Source organism: Electrophorus electricus, chromosome 23 (assembly GCF_013358815.1).
Source record: "Electrophorus electricus isolate fEleEle1 chromosome 23, fEleEle1.pri, whole genome shotgun sequence".
Classification (NCBI taxonomy): domain Eukaryota; kingdom Metazoa; phylum Chordata; class Actinopteri; order Gymnotiformes; family Gymnotidae; genus Electrophorus; species Electrophorus electricus.
In genome coordinates, this window is record NC_049557.1 from 3,610,428 (window position 1) to 3,632,597 (window position 22,170).

At 48.6% G+C, this 22,170-nt stretch overlaps 1 protein-coding gene across 1 annotated transcript in view; it reads right to left on the minus strand.

Moving 5' to 3' along the window:
* grid2 (glutamate receptor, ionotropic, delta 2) overlaps positions 1–22,170 on the minus strand; it is a 238,262-nt gene that overhangs the window by 55,805 nt on the left and 160,287 nt on the right. The window contains exons 6-8 of the mRNA XM_026999786.2: positions 19,839–20,012; positions 17,602–17,763; positions 15,802–15,921 (exon numbers count right to left, since the gene is read on the minus strand). Of these exons, the coding sequence (XP_026855587.2) occupies positions 15,802–15,921; positions 17,602–17,763; positions 19,839–20,012 (456 nt within the window). The remainder of the gene's footprint in view (positions 1–15,801; positions 15,922–17,601; positions 17,764–19,838; positions 20,013–22,170) is intronic.

The window sequence follows — 22,170 nt, forward strand, 5'->3', positions numbered from 1 at the left end:
AAATGAGAGCAATAAACACTTTTCATACCAACTAATAACTTAAAACATTGTAACTTAGGAAGCTACAGTATTATTTTTGCTTGACATAAAAAACCTTTTCTAATAGTATCATTACAGCGAGACAGTAAATAAGTCTCTGTCGTGCCCATATGGTGCCATGTGAAATTTGCGTTAGTTTTCCACTTTATCCATGTCAGATTCTGATCATAGCACTCCAGTTTGCTGGGGTTTTCCGTGGACCACCACTCCCAACCGAACACTGACTCTGATAGGTGTAAGAACCCCAGCAACGCTGTTGCGCATTAGAAACTTGCATCAGCTCAACACTCAACAACAAGGCCTTCTCCAAGAGAGTGTTAATGCTTTGCTGAGACTAGACCGCCAATCGAACAGGAGCCGGTCCGCAGTGGTAATGTAGTCAGAAGCACACCAGTGATGAACAGGGAGCCCAATGACTGGTGTTTGGGAACAAATAGGCTACAGTCTGCAGCCATAACATAAGTAAACATACTGGGGTTTAGTAGGTGGAGACCTATGACTTTCACAGACGATAACAACGTGGTGAACGGTATCGTTTAATTTGATAACATGGAATTCTCAGCGTTGGTATTATGGATGTTTGATTAAACAGTTTTTGTATCTGTATACGTTTCTGTCTAAATGGCTCCTGTAGCGCTACGTGATTACATGCGGAACGGATTCATTTATTTAGAGCCTATCTATAATCATTGTCATAGGAACGGTCCAGGGTCGAACCCAGAGTACGGAGCTAAGAACTGAAACGAGACAATCAAGGGGGGGCGGAACAAGAACACAACCACAACATAAACAAGGAATGTGTTGCTAGGTGGGACCCTGGGGACCGCCATGCCAGCGGAGGGACAACCGTGGTAGCGTCATTTCACTACACTAAGGGTGGGCAGTTTTACCATTGAAATTAATATCAAAATCACTTCAGATTCCCCCCCCCCCCCAACTCCACAACAGCAAAACCAGCATCTCTTGGATATAATCAGTTAATTTCTGCACTTTTCTCTAGCCATCCACATATATCTCAACTCTAACTTTTCTGCACTGACGATATGATTAGCAAGATTAATCTTCAATTGTTGTTAGCTGTCCAGCTAGCTGCAAGTGTACCTTTAGAGTACATTTAGTAACTGGGCATTTTAGCTACCTATGAGACAGAATGCTTGGAAATAACTTCAAATATAATGTTCTGTAAAGAAGTAATAGTAATAGTCTAGACTACTAAAAGTTTGAGACATCATGAACTAGTTTATTTAGCAAGCTGAAGCCCAGTTGAACTCCTGTACTTAATAAAGCAGCTAGGCAGTGTATACATGCACTTGCAGACGCACACACACACACAGGCTGGCTGTGTGGTCAATATCTGGGAATAGATTTAGTCTTTAATTGTGAAAAGCTGTTAGATATAATGATTTAACGATAAATCATACCGGGCGTCTTGTCACTGTACTGCAGAAACACAATAACTAAGGCTATCATTTCTAAAGCTGGTCAGAAAGCAAGATTTGACACATGGCCTATACCTTTGTTTGTTGGGTAAACAAAGTACGATCTTCACTACAGCATGAAACCATGAAACCAGGTTAGTTGTTCCATCATTAGATTTGAAACAATTGACTTAATACGCATTTACTAATAAACAACACCCACTAATAGCTTGTACGCTGCATTCTGTGCAAAACAATAGATTTCTCTTTAATACAGCAGTTCACTCCTGTGTGTTTGATTCCAAACCTGCCGTCCAGTGTTTTGAAAGGTTCTTGATATTCTATAGCGATACTCTGCTCTGAATTAAATGTAGCCTGTGAAAACTGTCGGCGCACAGCAGGGCCGTGTTCATTTTTAAAGAAGCAAATGACAGCGTGTGGTATTAGCTGTGCAGGCAGGTAATCAGTCCTCTCAGAAACAATCAGAGCAAAAGATGATTTTGGCACGTGAACTTTATCTCATTTAAACACAAAGTAAAGTGTTCCCTCAGCTCTAATTAAACTTAGCAGATGTTTGCTGTGCAAACAGTTGATTTGCCACCACAAGCCACTTTCCTCACAGTTGGATAGTATCATACAAATATCTATTGATTGGCTCAAGGAAAAAAAACAACAAAGAACCAAACAGGAAAAGAATAGCAACGTTCCGCCGCGTTAGCATGTTGTTCCTCTGGTACGGAGATCAAACCAGCAGCCATTTCAGAGTTTCCTCCATAACAGGCACCAAAAAGGAATTTTGCGCACAAAACACACACACACAAAAGTGTGCCATGAACAGTGCACAGCCGATCTGAAGTTCCAATAAAACCCCATTTGATTTGTGTTTCCAAAAGCGCAATAACCAGAATATGGAAATCATGTATGCAAATTAATAATCTCAACGAATACTGTACTATTATCAAAGAGTGGTGAACAATACACATGATATGTCTGGTAAGTATCATTTCACAAAATATCACTGCATTCCATTAGTCAGATTGTCAAGAGACTCCCCCTGGATATTTGCATAATATCGAGGCTTGGATCGCATGGTGAGAGTGTGAGAAAGCATCTGACGTGTGTGAAGATTTAGCGTTTACACTTGGATTCATTTTAATGGCTGTGAAGGGACTCTCTCCTACAGATTCAGCTGCAAAACCTATGGACCTCTTACACGTCAGTCTGCACAAGCATCCAGCCTGCTGCCACATCTCCCACAGTGTCAGGTGTATGTGTGAGTGTGGAGTGTGTGTATGTGAGAAAGACTGCGAAAGAGAGTGTGTGTTTGTGTGTGTGTGTGTGTGTGTGTGTGTGTGTGTGTGTGTGTGCTGGAGATATTTTCTCTCTGGTTCATCACTCTTGGAATTGGAAGCTGTTTTTTTTTTTTTTCTTTTTCGCTTCATATAAACCCTGATAGTCAGGGTTTGCTTTTTCTGTGCTTTATGGTTGTTTTGTAGATTTTACTAGAAACAAAATAAACTTTTAACTTTCATACTGTACTGCCTAGACACCTGACAACCACCGGCTTGTGCTGTTTAAATATTGATCATTAATCATTTTGTTCTTAAACCTTTATTTTTCGGAATACATTTACAAACGTCAATAGCACCATACATAACTGCAAAGGTTTTCACTCCGTTACACCACCTGACATCTGAAGAACCAGGTCTCCCATTATCATCAAATAAACATGTAGCGTAAGGGCATCGCATGCTAGTGGAACTGGGCTGAGATGCTGGTTTTTGGGAATGCTGGTTTTTGGGAATTTGACACATCAAGCTGAGGTCGTTAATTCAAATAAGTTAGAAAGAGTGCTGTGGCTTAGAGTGCCTCCTCGTCGATTTCTGCTTGTCTGATGGGTGTGAAGCCCCTCTTGGAATACAAAAACCCCGTGACTCACGAATCGCCCACCAGCAACCTGTTAGCGACGCTCATCTATTGGATGCTCCTGCGTCGCCCGAGCAGGCCGACGGAGCTGCAGCCCCCAGGCATGACTGAAAGGGAAGCCCCGCAGAAGCTTCTGGAAGCTCAGAATGCTAAAGATCTACAGTGTTGGGGCTATGCTAAACGCTCGTGAGACATTCAGACCACATCTGATCGATAAAGAGCCATTCGTCTTGGGGAGCTAGTACGGCGAGGTGGTGCATCAGCAGAACATCCACGCCTACGCGCACTCTCTCACGACCGTTCCTGCGGGTCCCAGTCAGCTGACAGGCAAATGGAGGCTTAACAAATGTGCCGTGAACATTTTGGATGCACATATGCCCAGACTTTAATAGTCCACTGACCCTTAATGGGGGGGGGGGCTGTGTGCCTGAAATCAAACGTGAGCACTTTGTACGGTGGCCATGTGTCAAACACTCACTGAATATTCCCACCCTGGCAACGCGGTAAACAAATTCAACGGTTATGCTAAGCATACGGGGACTCAGAAGCCACAGCTCAGTAAGATGAGCCATTTTCATTTCAAATTAGTTTTGCCGTCTGAATTTCAAGCGAATGCTGGGTTTTTTTTTTTTATCCTCTAACTGGTGAGATGAACTGTCTCATCTGAAGTAGCAGGCTGGTGAATTCCCAGGAGTGGGAGGGAGAGGGAGAGAGAGAGAGAGAGAGAGAGAGAGGGAGAGGGAAAGAGAGAGAGAGAGAGAGGGAGAGGGAAAGAGAGAGAGAGAGAGAGAGAGAGAGAGCCAGCAAGAGCAAGAGAGAGCGTGGGGGAGAGGAAGAGAGTGAGAAAGAGAGTGAGAAAGAGAGTGAGAGCGTGTGTGAGAGAGAGAGAGAGAGAGAGAGAGAGACACAGTCCACCTCCTTATCTTCAGAGGGACAGATAAGAGCTCATTTCCCCCTGCTGAAAGGAAAGAAGGGAACCTGCCCAGGCTCTCCATCAGAGGAATGCTACCATTAGAATCCCATAATGCTTCACTCCACAGCACATTCATCGCCCCTGGTGCGCCGCCCTATCGCGACGGCTCTCGACAAGTCTACATTTCATGTGGGGACTTGTTTGCCTTAATCAGCTGCCTGATAGGCAGCGTGCGCCGTCACAAGCAGAGTCAGGCTGGGGCAGCCTTCTGGGCTGTAGCCTCATCCTCGCAGACAAACCAGAGGTCAGTGTGGGGCTCAGGTGGGGCGTCGACAAGATTAGCCTGCCCTGCTTACGCCGCCTGCCCGCTCAGACACTTAAACGCTAACAATAAAAAGGTTAAAACCGGGCGTCGGTGCGGCCAGCCAACAAAGAGGACACATCCATGTGCCGGTGGGGTGACGGATCGCCACGCACGCAACGCTGCGGTAACGAATTCCGCGTTGATGCACACACGCTTGCTCCCGTTCTGGGTCTGTACTAGCGATGGAAAACCCACCAGAGGAAGAGATTTCCTTTTTATTTCCCTGATGTACCCCTTACGGTGCAGTAACAGATTTTCTTCGATGGCCCATATTCGCCTTATTCTGTTCCCGTGAGGCGTTCAGGCCGCATAAAATCTGCATTCGGACTGAAAGGAGCCGGCTCATTAAAGACAGCGGCATGCTGGAGGTGAGCTGAGTCCGTTTGCATGGATCCTGCGCTGTGCATTCATGGCAATGTCCGATAATAACCGATATTGTACCTGCACGCGTGGCGTCGATGCCTTATTCCCTGCAGCTCAGACAGGAGGTTTTCAGCGCGGTATCTCATTGCCGGCAGGGCATACTGGCTCACGTCAGGGGCTGGCGGCCTCTGTAAACACAGCCTTTAAAACCGGAGCAGGCGAAGGCCCAATCCACGATAATGACACACTGACAAACCAAACCTGGCTTGCTCCAGCTTGTGTGGGCTCAGCGACGGCCCATCTTTAATCGCCATGGAAACAGAAAGCTTCTCCATTACATTCCAGGTCCTCCCAGAGCATCTGGCCATGAATATTTCAAGGGGACCTTATTTCAAATATGTTGGCTGATATGTGGTGGTGTGTTCAAATATACATGAGAGCCCTTCACTTTGTGACAGACATGCAATTATAACCCCCCACCCTTCTGGCTAGAGAGGGGCAACCCGCGGCGTGTGTTACGTGACGTCTGTTGGCACGGGCCTCCATCTCTGCCCGGTCATCTGCATCTCCCCCTCTCGATCAGGCACGTGGCTTGTGCGCATGGCATGTGCTGTCCCAGGTTGAGTCAGCCTAACACGGGCTTCTGCTCGAGGAAAAATCCTCCTGCTTCCAAAACGTGTAGCGGAGGTGAGCCAAACACACGCTCAGCGCCCATTATACTGGAAACGTCTACCTTGCGCCTACGTTCACCGACACTTTCCTGCAGCCGGTCGACTAGCACACGCGGTTCGGCAGATACTCTTGATCCCGTATTCCCCCGGTCAGGTCCTACAGCCTGTGCAGAGCCTGTTTCCATCTGGACAAGACAAGGCGCTCCATTAAACCTCTGAGCCCAGTATCTGGTCAGCTCTGTCAGTCCCCACAGGGGTCCTCAAGCCTGGCAGACAGGAGTATAAGCGTGTAAGATGTGTGACGTACATGACAGTACGTTAGTAGGAAGGCAGATCATGCGGGTTTTTTTCCCCTGTTTCTCACACATTTCACTCACTTTATCCTACAGTCTTTTCCAGCAGGGAAAAAGAAACATTTTCTTTAGGGTTAAAGAGATTGTACATTTGACAGTTTTCATCTAATGTAATGCCCTATGCAGGAATTGGCTATTTAAGTATTACTGACATTTGCAAATGTATTCCGAATAAATTTATATGTTAAGTCCCAATCTGCAAACAATATTAACAAAGTATATATTTTGAATAAATAATAACAAAGGGAACAAAAGTAAATAATTCAAATCTTTTGACTCAGCCAGTTCTGTAAACTCCACTGGCCTTAAATGAAATATTCATGTGACCTGAAGAATAAAGAGAATGAAGTAATGGTCTAGGAATTCAAACCGTATTAGCATTTCATGTGTTATTTCAATTAAAGTGTATATATTCTGCCACAGTACATTACTAACAGCAAATGACACAAAGCCATTTTTCAGTTTCAGAGCACCACCCACCACCCTACCTCCCAAAGTTCATGTAATAACAATTAAAAGATGATTCATTCCCAGAAAGCATATTAGCCATGAATGTGTAGGCTTTGGGCAATCATAATAATTATCGACAGCAATGAGCACATTATATACTGATCGTATGGGGAAAAAAAAAAAAAGATGTTTCATTCCTTAGACATAGAGTGCGTTTGTAAATCTGTGGGCATGGCTTTGTTTGAAGGGGGTCTTCTCAGAACCTGGGCAGATATTGCTATGATATGCAGTACGGATTTTACATGAAAAATGATTGAAGAGGAAAATGACTTCCAAAGGGTCTCAAAAACGTCATAAATCATAAATCAGCTGATTATCATTTTCTAAGATAAACTAAACTTAACAGGCTACGCTCCCGAGCCTCGCTGCTTCTGAAATAAATGATAATGATTAGTTTGGAACGAAATATAGAAGGAAACGGATTTGAATGAACATACCCAGTAAAAGCACGGGAAATGTTGTTGTGAAGACACATAGATGTTAGGGGATTCAGTATCGATTATCTCCGAGCGCAGATCCGATTTGTTCAGCGTGCTTGTGTATCTTCCGAGGACGAGCTGTCTGACAGACCGTTACAGACGGTTCAAGCTTACGTAGTTTATTCTGCGCCCCTCACTGTTGTTACTTTGTCTTTGATTTGATTCAAAATGTTTCCGCAATTCATCTGAAAATGACCAAGTTCTTTTTTTTGAAGGGAGCAAATAGTTATTAGCACGAGGCTTAATTTTTAAAAGGGTTTTGAATGAGCAGTTACGTGTACGTATAGTGTAAATAAAAACAAATCACGGTTTCTTGTTTAGACTCTCTAATAGAAAACCAAGCTCGGAGTTCATTTGAAGTGTAAAGTTTTAATGTGGGAAACATGGCAAAATTAATTGAGTGGCAGAGCAGAAAGCTAATTAGCTTGACCACAATTTAAACTGAAATCGAACTGGACGTATGAGTTAATGGTTTTTACAGCTACATTAAGTATCTGCTTGTATATGTGTGTGTGTGTGCGTGCGCGTGCATCTGTGTGTGTGTGTATGTGTGTGTTTGTGTGCATGCACATAAAGCTAGTTGCGACCAACCCAGTGATAACGTATTCAAAAACCAACCGCGATGTGTGGATAAACACTGATTTACAGCCACACTTGGAATGTGCTCCAGACTCCTCCATTAAACATGAGCCTGTGCAGTCTGGCCGCTTTATACTCGACAACCTCATCTGTCCCTGACATGGCCTTCTGAAGACTTACAACTGGAATGCAGATTAATTTACAGAAAGCCACCAGCTCCCTTCATTTTGAAGGTCCGTAACGCGTGACTCCAAATTTCTAATTAGCCAATGACCGTGTCAAACACTAAACGAAACGTGCGACGCGTGTGACGTGTGTGTTCAGCAAATGAAGCACATATCAAACTGAAGCGTGGTGTATTATTGTACCGGTGCCCCTCCACTTGCTGAATGTGTATACCACCAGCTGTGTGGAGTACAAGCGTAGAAGACTTCTCATCCTGTAGACACTCTGTCAGGGAGGAGGCTGGCTTGGCTCTGCTAAAGCATGCCCCCCCAGCTAGAGAGAGACGGAGAGGGAGAAACGAGAGCGAAGGAAGGCCTCAGCTCGGCTTACTACACCGGGTGGTGCTGAAGCGAGGGCTCGCACCCCCCTCTGAGATCTGGCTCTCAGTCATTTGACTGCGGGGGGGGGGGGGGGGGGGGGGGGGGGTTGGCGGAGCACAAGCCAGGTGAGCTGTCGCAGGAGCAGCCTGGCAACGGAAAAGGGGAAAGTGAGGGACTGAGAGAGAGAGAGAGAGAGAGAGAGAGAGAAAGAGTAAGTGAGCCAGAATCAAACGTTATAATGTCTCATCCTATGGTTTGCGAGGCCGAATGCGGAGGTGGTTGAGGACAGCCTAATGTAAGTGAGAGTGATGAGTCCTCTGTGACATGAGGACGATAGCGTGGAGAAGGGGGCGGAGTCAGGCGAGGGGCACCTGCCTATGGAAACCAACCTTTCCTGCTGCAGCATTCAGGGGGCGGGGCATTGTTGGGAGAGTGTTGCGTAATTAGCTTAATCGAGGGGCGGAGTCCTGTTGTGGGTGGAGCCTTTGTGTGGCGCACAAGTAATATACTGCATGGCGCGAGTCACGTTAGAAAGCTGAAGGGAGGACCTGGTGGAGAGCAAGTCGCCAGGCGAACGCGACTCCCGCGGAAAAAGGTCTCGGAGATATATGACACCTTTAGCGGCGGGAAGCCAGCTGCTTTCTCCATGGGCGCATGTTTCGCTGGGCGGATAAAGATGCCTGTCGCGTTCACACCTTCTCCTGACCTTTAAAAACAAACAAACAAACAAACAAACAACAAACCCACCCGAAAACAGACCTGCAACGCGCTGGCACGTTGGGACGGCCTCATCGGGGTCGGAGGACTGCAAAAAGGCGATCGCAGTGATCAAAGCTTGAGAAAAGGGGTGAGAAAGTGAGACGGAGCGAAAAGGCTTGCTGAGGGCGATTGAGAACGAGTGAGGGGGCGAGAGAAGGGGGGCGGGCTCGTGGCTGAGAAAGTGAGTGAAGAGACGAGCGAGCGAGAGAGAAGGCAACTCGGACAAGGTGTGAGAGAAACAGAGACAAGATTAAGAGAGAAAGAGAGAGAAGGCGGAGGGAGCGGGAAGGAGAAAGTGAGGGACATGTAGCAGTGGAATGTTGTGGTTGCCAGGGTGTGGTGACGTGGAAGAGCTGGAAAGAGGCATCGCTCCACTAATCCGCTCCCTGCAGGAGGACGGGCGTGGCGAGCGCGTGGCGCTGGGACCCGCGCCCGCCGGGCAGAGGAGAGGCAGTGCCCGCTGTAATCCCCAGCTTTACACCTTGTAACTCTGCCGAGGCCTACAGGGCCACACACGCCTGGCACCTGGATCACGCGCGCACACGCGCACACACGCGTGCGTGCCACCACGCCGCCCTTTCGGGAACCTTTCCTTTCACATCCTGCTGAACTCCGACACTTTAAAAGCACAGTTTTCTATAAAAGATGAAGACACAGTCAGGGGATTTTTGCAAAGCTCCTTTAAATCTGCCTGCTGGTGTTTGGCAGTTTGAATCCCCGGCGGTTTCACAACATTCAAAATACCTTCAAAAGATAATAATGCACACTTCAGGAAATTCAGAACACAATTAAAAATAAAACCATTACTACAATAAATAATATCTCTGTGGTATTAAAAAAGGGAAATCTCTGTGGTATTAAAAAAGGGAAATGCCTTGAGCATGTTGAAATTAAGGGAAACAACCTGGTCAGCACCGACGAACTAAGGTGCATTCATTGGGAACACATTGATAAGTGTGTGTGTGTGTGTGTGTGTGTGTGTGTGTGTGTGTCTGTGTATGTGTTTGGGGGGTTGCATGCACACGTGACTTTAGCACATCTCTAGATGCAGGAATTGTTTATTATCCCCACTGTTCTGCCTTTTCCCTGCCACCCCTATCACGGAACACGATAAATAAAAAACCACAAGCTCAGTGTGCCTCGGGTGTTCCTCCCGGTAAGGTGGAGCGCTGCTCTGGGCGCCCCACTCAGCCGCGTTCTCAGGACCGGAGCACGTCCCCGCAGCGTGTGGGAGGAGCCACACCAATCTCTGTTTTGTGGACCGCGAGCCTCGGGGGGCGCTCGACCAGCCGGAGGTTTATCGGCCGCGAGAGCGCCGAGCGATTCAAAACAACCGTAACAGAGGTGAGCCAAGTCGTTCGCAGTTTTATTTATCTGTTATATTTAGTTATCTCTTGTATTGTAGTCAAACTGATACAAGACATGCCTACAAGGAGTAGGGTTTCTGGGAGTGGAGGCGTGAGAGAGAACAGGGGCTCCTTTCCAGGCTGTTCAAGCATGGACCAGATGTCTTTAACATGCCACAATGGCTATTATGTTTATCCAAGAGCAGGTTTATATCTCTGGATGGGAACAGGCGTGTTTTACTGATGTACGGAGACTCAGTGGGTGATCAATTTTTATGTCGTTTAGCTCTAGCTGGAGCTTGAATCAAATATATTCAGTTTATACGTTTCTAAACAAAAAAGGACAACACACGTCCTTGCACTGAGGAATAAAATATTATTTACCACTCACTATAAGTCTAGGAATATTTTACACTGAACGGTGCATTTTTAAGTGCTGTAACTTGAAATTCTACACTTGAAAAGATATTTAAAAATAAAGTACTTACCAGCAAGTTTAACATAACAGAATATGTTTTGTATTCATGCTCTTCTTTATAGATTTATATGCAGTTAGGAACAGGAAATTTAATTAAGGAGGATTCAAGTCTTTTCTGTTGATACCTCCATGAGTTTCTGACCAAATAATGTGCACCAATTAGTCAGAGCAGCAGTGTGAAGAGGCAGGATGGGGTTTGTCCATCTAGAATATCCTCCCTCGTACCCTTCTGCGTGGGTTCAAAGGCCAAACCGAAACTTTTAAGAAAGTCAATATCTCCCCGAGCCACCAATCCCTGACCTGAGTTATCAGGAAGAGTGTTCTGTCCGCTAGCCCCTCCGGACACACGCCCAAAGGGACAAGGTCCTTTTTAGTCAGTGCCGGAGGCGAGGAGAGGCGGGCCATCTCAAAAGAGGGGGCGAGAGCGCACTTCACAGGCGCGAGGGCGGATACAGATCTCTGGCAAAAACACGGAGTGGGCAGGGAACACGGGGAATGACCAGGAGCACGGCGGGCCTCAGACGCCGCCTCCCTTCAGTCTGTTCGGTTCCGTCCACCCTTTAACGACATTAGAATGACATCTAGGTCACAGGTCTGGAAGAAAGTGTCGCTGCGACCCAGGGAAAATCAAGGAGCGGCACCAGCGAGAACCCGAAGGCATTTTACACGCCGGGAGCTGTGTGCGTGACATGCGCGAAGAGGGAGAGGTTCTGGAGCAGGACAAATCAATGAGTCTGTCTGTCCCTTCAACCCCAACAGCTCCCATCTCTCGCTCCCAGCCCCGCCCCCTCCGGCTGGCAGAGGCCGGGCTTCTAAAGGAACATCTGAAGCTACCTAATGGAACGGAAAATTGGGAGAAATAGAGAGATGTATCCAAGGGGATATCCCTTGCACTGTACAGATTTCACAAGTTTAATACACACGTTTGGAGAGCTTTCACCCCGAGGTCCATTAGTGTTTTGGAGGCATTACTGGAAGCGGGGCCCGTCTGCGGAAGTGACGTCTGAACGGAGCTCGGCTTCGTGATAGCTCCTGCGCATATCAGTGCAGCTGCTCAGACTTACACTGGAGAGGGACTCGCTAATAAGATATGCGTGCTGCGTAGCTGGGGTGTAAATAAGTGTCTGCTAAAGGCAACTAGTTAAGTTATCACTTCCAGATCTCTCTGTTTGCCCTCGCTCGCCCGCCCCCCCAATATCCCCCCTCCACCCCACCCCAACCCCCCTTATCGGCTCTTCCGAAGTAATGACCGCCTGACCTGATCTCAAACGCAATTTCAATTAAAAAAAAAAAAAAGACCCAGGCGAATGTGTCTTATCCCTGCAAGAACGATTATTCTCCCCATCTAATCACGCGATTACACACGCCTCGCCGGCATACGGTGATACTTTCAGACGCGGCGATGCATAGGCCGACGAGCCGCTCGCAGCTGAAGGAACTAACGATGTGGAAAACCAATTTTTGCACGAAGGTAATAGTAATTAAGACAGATTGCTTTGGACCATTAATACCAATAAGTAGATCTCTGGATGCACACCCCCGAGGGCATGGGAGTGCACACAGGAACAAGAGGGCAAGACTGGTGGATGCGCAGATGTAAAAAGGGGGAATGGATGTGGGCGTTGGTGGGCCGGTGCCGACCGCCGAGACAGCCGAAGAGAGCTTAAGTGGACCGTTCTGACATGGGAGGGACTGACCAGCTTGGGGGAGTCACCTTGACGTCAGCCTTGACCTCAGGGTGGACACCTGAAAGCTGTCACTAGGAGCACGAAAGGCATGGCCAAGTCCGAGGAAGCGGCTGGAAGGAGCGGACTGCCGTGCGTCCTTCGGAGGAGCTAGCGTTTCGCCTAAAGCTAGCAGGATGGGTTTTTTTTTTTTTGTTTTTTGCATGTCTTCATAATCTTTTGAAATACAGCACTTTTCAAGGCCTATCTGTCCTAGACATGACAGGAACTAATTTGCGTGATTAATGCGACAGCCGAGATTCACATTTGTCATGTGTCCTCCTCAACTTTAATAAGTGCACTTACTAAACAGATGGGACATAAAGAACCTGGAAACTATTAAAACTTGAAGAGATTCACTGTTGCCTCACAAATAGCTCTACATGAAGGTTTAAGTGCTGCGCGTTTATTTTACAACTCATTTGAATATTATCAAAAAGTGTACAAACAATTTAACTCATTACACACGCAGAGCACAAGCTGTAGTCCTCAGTGTTTACTGAGACACGCTAATCCGACGAACTGCAAATGGACCGAGCGTGTCCCCTCTCAAATGTTATTCCGCGCGGTTCCCAAGCAAGTATTTGATCCCTTCAAAAGCAATTATCATTCCCCGATTATGAAATCTTGCATAATGTAATTACTTTGTACTTAAAAGATTCATTTCATCTTCGGGAGACGTGGCATGGTCTTGTTTTTGCTGGAGACCATTATCTCTAATGGGATCTGACAATTTAATTTGTGAGCTGCAACAGCCTGGTCTCCAGTACAAGGGAAGGCTGGGATTTGCCAGGGGGAGGGGCTGGACACAGCTGCTCAGCCAATGGAAGGGCCGGGGAGTGCTCGCGTCCCTCCCCCGAGGCCATGCTCTGACCCCCACCCATCAGAGCACACGAGAGTCCCGCACACGGAGCTGGGTAATATCAGGTGGTCCCTTCTCAGATTAAACGTGCACGGTCTAGTGTGTTTGTGACACATAATCACTGTAATCAACCGTAATAACATAGTTAGAATAATTAACTGCTTTATGCAATTTATTACTAGAGGTGTCCGGGGTGTTACGGCAGTGCTCTAACAAACACCAGAGCCATCAGGACTGTGGACTGGACCTTGGACTGGCTGACCATCAACTGTTTTCTTTGTTGCTTTTCCTTTTTGTAAACAGCTTAACATAACTGCATCTCAGTCACTTCTTTTTTTACATTAACAGTTATTTATTAATTTCATTAGATTTTCGTCCTTCTGTTGTGTACTGTTTTCACGCTCTCATTCTTTATTCTCTTTGCTCTTTTTTTGTGCCATGACCTTGGGCGTCTGGAAATGTGCTCACGACTCAAATCTTATCATTATAATCATTTTAAACCATCAGATCTGCCGAACAGAACCGGGGAATTGGATCGCACTGCCAGCACGTTTCTCTCTCAGAGCGGAAACACCATTACTGCATATCTGGGGCTTGGTGACGACAGCCCTTCCACCAGTGATCTGACCCATAACAGCACGAGGACCACGCCACAGAGCACGCGAGAAAGCAGCGCTAATCCGCGCTTTAGAAACGAAATTGGTCATTGATGTTTCAAATGGTTTAGGGCTCAAAATATGGCAATCCTCCAGACTCCAATGAGAAGACGTGCTTTTTAGTGCCCTGCCAATGCCGGAAGCAAACGGGTGGGTTCAGGTTCAGAAAGGGACCGTTTTCCCTATTTTGTAGTCGCAGCCACCAGGATTGGCCAATTAGCCCGAGCCAGCAGGCGGGACGGATCAGTGAAATCAACAGGGTGGTGCAGGGTCCGATGTTGCTATTAGCTTCTGAACCTACACCTCTGGGCGGAGGTCGGCAGGCCTCAACCATGACCCCTGCTGTTAATCAGTGCTTCTGAATGTGACCCCGTGACGCAGCACTTGACGGGTCTCCCAGGGGACTTTTGACAGTGACATACAGCTCCTGTAGCGCGGCTCCGACACGAAAGGGTCATCGATCAACCTAGACAGAGAGAGCGTGCTAATGGGCGACAACTGTCACGCGCGACGTGCGGCGCGTCCACGGGAGGGCACTCTGCCGCCGAGAGCCGATCTGCCATCCACTGTTCGACCAAGCAAATACAAAGAAATATGACCATTTCAATTAGCAAAATGCAGGGTACGGAAAAGATTTAATCACAGATGAGTGAAAGATGAGTCCTGTGCTACCGTTCCATAAACAAGACAAACAAACAAACAGGGCAGGGGAAAAAAAAGTAGGTAAACCACCTGCATAGGTGCACTGTGACGCTGCTATGACTTTGAATTACACTACGATGACATCCTATTGAAAAACTTTTAATAATGTTTTTAAGTGAATGGTGTCACCACGTTCACCTTATAGAAAGGAGCTGATAGTGAGCTTTGTAGGTGAGGACTTATAGGGGTGACGGAGAGGACGGGAGTTGGGGTGGGGACCTATAGGGGTGACGGAGGGGACGGGCGTTGGGGTGGGGACCTATAAGGGTGACGGAGGGGACGGGAGTTGGGGTGGGGACCTATAGGGGTGACGGAGAGGACGGGAGTTGGGGTGGGGACCTATAGGGGTGACGGAGAGGACGGGAGTTGGGGTGCGGACCTATAGGGGTGACGTAGAGGACGGGAGTTGGGGTGGGGACCTATAGGGGTGACGGAGGGGACGGGCCTTGGGGTGGGGACCTATAGGGATGACGGAGAGGACGGGAGTTGGGGTGGGGACCTATAGGGGTGACGGAGGGGACGGGCCTTGGGGTGGGGACCTATAGGGGTGACGGAGAGGACGGGAGTTGGGGTGGGGACCTATAGGGGTGACGGAGGGGACGGGCGTTGGGGTGGGGACCTATAGGGGTGACGGAGAGGACGGGAGTTGGGGTGGGGACCTATAGGGGTGACGGAGGGGGCGGGAGTTGGGGTGGGGACCTATAGGGGTGACGGAGAGGACGGGAGTTGGGGTGGGGACCTATAGGGGTGACGGAGGGGACGGGCATTGGGGTGGGGACCTATAGGGGTGACGGAGAGGACGGGAGTTGGGGTGGGGACCTATAGGAGTGACGGAGAGGATGGGAGTTGGGGTGGGGACCTATAGGGGTGACGGAGAGGATGGGAGTTGGGGTGGGGACCTATAGGGGTGACGGAGGGGACGGGCCTTGGGGTGGGGACCTATAGGGGTGACGGAGAGGACGGGAGTTGGGGTGGGGACCTATAGGGGTGACGGAGGGGACGGGCGTTGGGGTGGGGACCTATAGGGGTGACGGAGAGGACGGGAGTTGGGGTGGGGACCTATAGGGGTGACGGAGAGGACGGGAGCTGTGAGCGAGACTTGGAAGGCCCTTACCCTGCTCACGCCACGTCCACGGTCCTCGCCGTAGTTTGTGCCCAGGATCTCAAAGAAGATGTTGGGGTTGGTGCCATTCTCCGTGAACTCCAGCAGGCTGGTCAGACCACTCACACCACCCTGCAAAGGGGACACCACCATTGTACTAAAGACGGTATTGCTCATGCATATTACCAGGTTTGCACAATTCATGGAGCGCCTAGAAATAAAAAAACAACGCTGAACTAGAAATAAGCTAAACGATTGCACATCAGCTATATCCATCATCATCATCATCATCATCATCATCATCAACACCATCATCATCTTAATTGTTATTGCCACATGTCAAATCTCCATGGAATGGCAGTCTACACCACGAGCAGATTTTCCCAGTCCCGGGAGAAAAAGCGCCCTGCCCACTCCCACTCAGGCACTCACTGGAGTCACTGGAGCTCATTTCCGTTCCAGCACTCAGTGCTCTTAGACCCACTGTTGCCACATCCTGTTTCAACTTCCACCCTGAGCTAACGATGCCGTAACTGTAGCGAACGCGCCACGCCAGTGCCGGGCCTGACAGAATTAATTAGACAACCAATTATAAAATCTGACGAACGCTTTCCAAACGAGCTCACACCGGGCTGCACTGAAAAGCCGATAAACACAAACTTCCTGTAATTAAGCTGTACAGCAACGTTCCATTGGACACGTCCCTGGAGGATTCAAATAGGAACCCGTTATCTGGTTGGCGTACGGTAAAATGTCCAGGCATCACTCGGGTCTGGTATGATCTATATATCTCTTTAGGAGTCTTTAAAGTGATACTGAGAGAAAAGGGGGTTGACCTTCACCACCGGAGTGTGTGCCTGTGCATCATGGGCATGTGACGGATCTACAAATACTTTGGAATCGCGGCTTCCGTTGAGCGATTATTTAAAGATCCAGGAATCAGCACACCACCGCTCCCGCGTGGCTTCCCGGGCGTGTTCGGCATGGTGGCGTCTGGGGATTGTGTGGACTGAATTTGTGCGGGCGGTCACAGCTCAGCAGAGGGGGGAACAGAGAGCAGGGTCATATCTCTGGAGCCGCATGACAGGGGTGTGCTGATACGTGTGCATGCAGACATAGCACAGGCCATTCTTCACCAAGCACAAAGAGTTCGCTCACACCGAGCCGCGGGTCGCGAGACACGGGCTCGTGTCTGAACGTCCCCGCGCGAGAACCCGGCAGTGGAGTGGGGGAGCCGGGTGGGAGCGAGGAACACCATGGGTGAGACAGGCAGGGGTCGAGGGTGCGGAGCAGGCCAGGGGAGCATCACGCTGCCCGGCACAATCCATCACAGTCCGTCACAGGCCCGAGGGGTGAACAAGCTCAGGGGACGCCTAAAACGTAGGCAGCTAGAAACATGCAGACCTCTCTCTCTCTCTCTCTCTCTCTCTCTCTCTCTCTCTCTCTCTCTCTCTCTCTCTCTCTCTCTCTCTCTCTCTCTCTCTTCTTTCTTGCCGGAAACAGGCGCACACACACACACTCGCACACGCATGCACACACACACGCACGCATACAGCGTGGATGCCACAACGAAAGTTCAAAGTTCATAATCCAAAGAGCTTTTATTGTCATTTCAGCTATATACAAGTACACAGCAAAAACGAGACAATGTTCCTCCAGGACCATGGTGCGACACGAAACAACATGCTACACAAGTGCAAACAGTCCAATATAGTGCAAAAATGTCATTAAGTAAACAAAATTGAATAAATCAATAAAAGGAAGCACCTCCCCGCCTGCTAGCCCGACTCCACCCACCCCACATCTCCCTACCTTCTTGATGGTCTCCAGCATGGAGCGTCCGCCCTGCCACGGCTTGGAGCCCTTGCGGATGCACGACAGGCTGGCCATGCTGTGCCACTTGCGGTCCTCCAGCTTCCTGTGGAAGGTGTTGGCCAGGAGCAGCACCGTGTCGTAGATGTAGCGGTTGGTGATCTGACCCCCCGCGGGTGGAGGAGCAGGGAAGTTGGGTCGGAGAGAAGAGACGGGTGGTGCGTGAGAGGGGACAGACCGAGACACTCGATTAATCACTGTCTCACAAGGAAAAGGACATGCATGGTTCTCCAGCTGGACACTTTGTTGTTGTTGTTGTTGTTGTTGTTGTGTACAGTAGTGAGGACAGCAGGTGCGCGCCATCGAGCTGTTCGGAGCCCGAGCCACATCTGTGAGTGCTGACAGTAACACAATGGGATCAGCAGCAAGCAATGGAGCTTTGATCAACTATGGAAAAGTCATGCCTAACACCTGGTGTGCGGGGCCCGCTTTTCAGAGACGCGAACGCTATCGTCTCTGGCTTAGGGCTGTTTGCACAAAGACTGCGGCACTCTGTGGAGCCTAAACTGTTATTCGAGGTACTTTAATAAGCTTGCTGGAGCTCATTCACCTGCTTATGGCTTTTCTTGTGGTTCCTTTGCTTTTAGGTGTGACAGTAGGCATGATATAAGACCATTTATGAGGGAGGGACAGGGAGTGAGAATTAAGACTACGTGCTGCTTACAAAAGACAAGCATGCATATGCACGCACGCACACACACACACGCACGCACGCACATACACACACACGCACACACACACACACACACCCGCACGCATGCACACACACGCACGCACACACGCATGCATACACACACACACACACACACACACACGCACGCATGCACATACACACACGCACACACACACTCAATCACACACACACATACTGTAGGCCATGTGACGTTGGAAGCAGGAGTAGAGCTAATTCCACTCTGATCGATCGCACTGCTCTAATCTCGCCTGAGTGTTGTCTCCATTTTAATGAGGCCATCATAAATAAAGTGGAGTGGCCATTAGGTTTCTCCCATTGCTTAATAACCCACAATGCTTTTGCACACTTGACACTGTGTTGCATGTGCATGTACACATGTGTGTGTGTGTGGGTACACACATGCCACACATCCATCGCAGCCCAGATGACAAGTAATTGAGAAAAAAAAACCTCTTGACATCAGCATTTGTCCTCCATAACAGTCAAAAACACATTAGCCATATTGGCAATTTGCATACCGCTGCAATCCGGAAAATGGTCACTGGGTGAGAAAACCTATATGGCACATAAGCTACAGAGGAAAAGGGCATGAACGGGAATTCCTCTCCGTTACGGAAGCGCGCTGCGGTTACTTCGCCTTTCCTGTGCCATTTCTCCCACTCCTTCCAGCTTTCGTCCGGGGGACGTAAACAAAATGTGTGGAGTCGTAGACGAAGGAGGCCGAAGGAGGCAGATTTGATACCACGGAGTTTTTTTGTTGTTGTTGTGTGCCAGGGGCCAATGAAGGGCCAGGGCTGGCTGGGAGGGCCAAGGGCCCATGGGAAGGCGGACTCCTCCAGTGGAGGGATGTGATCAGAGCTGTGTGAAATGGACCGTCTCCTGGCCCACACTGCTGATCACTGAGCCGCTCTTCCTCTACACTGCACTCTGTACTGCGCTATCGCACACACACGCACACACACACGCATGCACACACACCCCATGCATGCACGCAGGCATGCTTACACTGATATCTGACACTCTCATACTGTACTTAATATAATCAGGTAAACCGAAGGAGGAAAACAGCAAACTAGTCAGTGTGGTACAGGCTTCTCCAGGAGGGGAAGTGTCATTTAGAGGCATCTGATTACCTTTCTATCAGCATACTAAAGACATTTATCTGGCATAACACGGTCAACACAAAAAAGAGAACAACTCAAAAAAGACTCAAGCCTTTTTTCCAAGCTTGTAATTGTAATATGGTAATTGTTGTGCTCTTAGAATGCCAAATACATTTTCTCATATTATCTACCTATTAGATTATCGTGCAGATTTGAAGAAAATAATAACGATAACACCAAACAACGCCCGGACAAAAATCAAGTCTGAAACAAGCCCCTTTCTGAAATCCTTGCATATTTCTGGGTCAGACTGTGATAGGGCAAGCATGGGCGTGGTTACGAGAACGGTTATGTTCAGAGGACGGCGGGGAGTGGAGTACCTCTAGCGTCTGGGCCTTGGAGTCTTTGGGGTCGCAGAGGGAATTGTTTATGCGGTGGTTGTTCCGGACACAGCGCTGGCTCGAGTTCTGGGGAAGAGGGAATGTCTGTCTGATCAGAGTCAAGCGGCCAATAGACTTCATCACCAACTCATGTAGGTCCAGATCAGAGATCTCCTATATGGGGGAAGGATGAAACACAGGAAAGAGAGAACATCAAAAGAAGGAATTGGCATAGAATTATACCGAATTCTAATCACTTCCAAATCAGTGCCTGATAACTGTCACACGTCCTGATGTTGACACATTTTCACTCTCTGCTAAAATCCCTGGAACACCTCAAGAAGCCAGCAGCCCCCTTGGCCTTTAAATAGCCATTTCCTCCACGAGCACAACTCTCCCGTGCGGAGCCCACGAACCATTTTTCTTCACGCCAAGGGTGCTGTCTTCCTTTTCTCGTCGGCCCGGGTTCACCCCGTTCCAGCCACTTTTGCAAAATGGCGCGGCTATTTATATCACTGCCTAAACAGCCCGCCTATTTATAATGGGCCCCCGCGTGACGCCTGTCCCCTGGACGGCCGCTGACGTGCGGGAGCAAGGTGAAAGGAGTCACGGGGAAGGGTGGAGACATGGTGGAACGAGAGCTGCACCCGCCGCGTCGTCCTTCCGCAGCGTTGCGGATCACTGCTATTTTTAGCCAGGGGTCGTACCTCGCACCGGCAGGCGGAGCAGGGAGGGAGGGGCGGGGTTAATGAGGCAGGAGCGGATGGGGCACGCCCTCTCGGCGGAGGCGCATTCCGGGATCGTCAGACCCCTCCCTCGGACAGGCCTCGTTTGGTTTGGGGGGGCCTTGGTACCTGCGTGATCGACATCGCCTGTGATGGGTTTTCATAAATCAGGTCATCTGTGTCGAGCTGGTGGGACTAAATGCATGTGGAGGGGAGAGCCCCCCCCCCCATCACAGAATCTCATCATCAGAGGTTTGCCGCAGCACCCACGCCTTCTGGGTGGAGTCTGAGCCTGTACGCCAGACGCGGGCTGTCCTTAGACGGAGAGATGCGTTATGACATCTGTAAATTAACCTTTTATGAAGAGCAATTGCCATCAGGCTAGCACACAGGACTCAGGGTGTACATATCCCTCCCAATGGTCGAATCAACCTCTAGGACTACAGCGGTTAAGACGACGCACACATTCACACGAGCATGAAAATGCCTCAGCGCAATTACCTTTTTATTGTATTTTTTTTTTACTCCTTGCTGATGAGCTCAAAAAGCACTTGATGTTTAATTAGTGAAGCTAAATCAGAATGACACAGACAGAAGGTTGCAGGTTTATGGCCTAGTTTAGGGTTAGGGTTTTGGCAGGGCCTTGCGTAACTGCCCACCTGTTAGACTGCTGTCGAGGCAGGCCAACTGTAAGCGGTGTAACGGGTCGCCGTGAAAAAGAAGCTATCTCCATCTCTGGGTGTAGAATTTCAGGACTGACAGTGGCCAGTGAGGGTTGTGTAACTCTCAGATTCATGCTTCCAAAATCACAGGGTTCTTGACAATTACATCATTACTGGGAAATGATGTCAAAATGTGGGAAAAAAAGTAATACATAGACCCAGACTGTAGTTATACGTGTTTAATAATATGTGCTTAGCAATATACATAACTTTTCCAGTTTTTGGGATTGAAGGAATGCTTGATATTACTGCAGTAACAAAGAATGGCTATCAGCAGCAACGTGTACTCATTAGGAGTAAATCACATGTATGCCAGGATGTGTTTTTAATGGTAGGCCCAGTTACGGGGCAAACTGCACTATGGACCACACCACATGCCTGGAGCTCTCCAGCATGGCCGACTGGGATTAAATATAGATAGTGACACCTGGAATAATCTGTTCTCCTGTCCCTATAAATCAGTGTCTCTGTCATTACCCATGAAAATTAAGTCACAATTTATTAATATGGAGAAAGAAAATTTGGTCAATGTTGCAAAAATTGGTTTTCACAGCGAAGTCCTTTGACGGCTCTGTCCTGTCTGAACGTGGTCAGATTTGTGAGTGCATATGTTCTAATATCAAATTCTTCATGCTACACGGACTGTAGAAAAATACGGGAACATTAGTCAAACCATCACGGTGAGAGCACTGGGACACCATTGTTCTGTCTTAACAGGTGAAATTCACTCCGAAACAGTGGGGCTGAAAGGAAAACCGCACCCTAACGCCACTACATACGATCTTTCAAAAGAACCCCGAGCTTTTTTCATTCACATCATCATGAGGTGTGGTCCCAGGTTAGCGGAATACAGAACCCAGAATGTCCTGCCCGAGGGGGACGCGC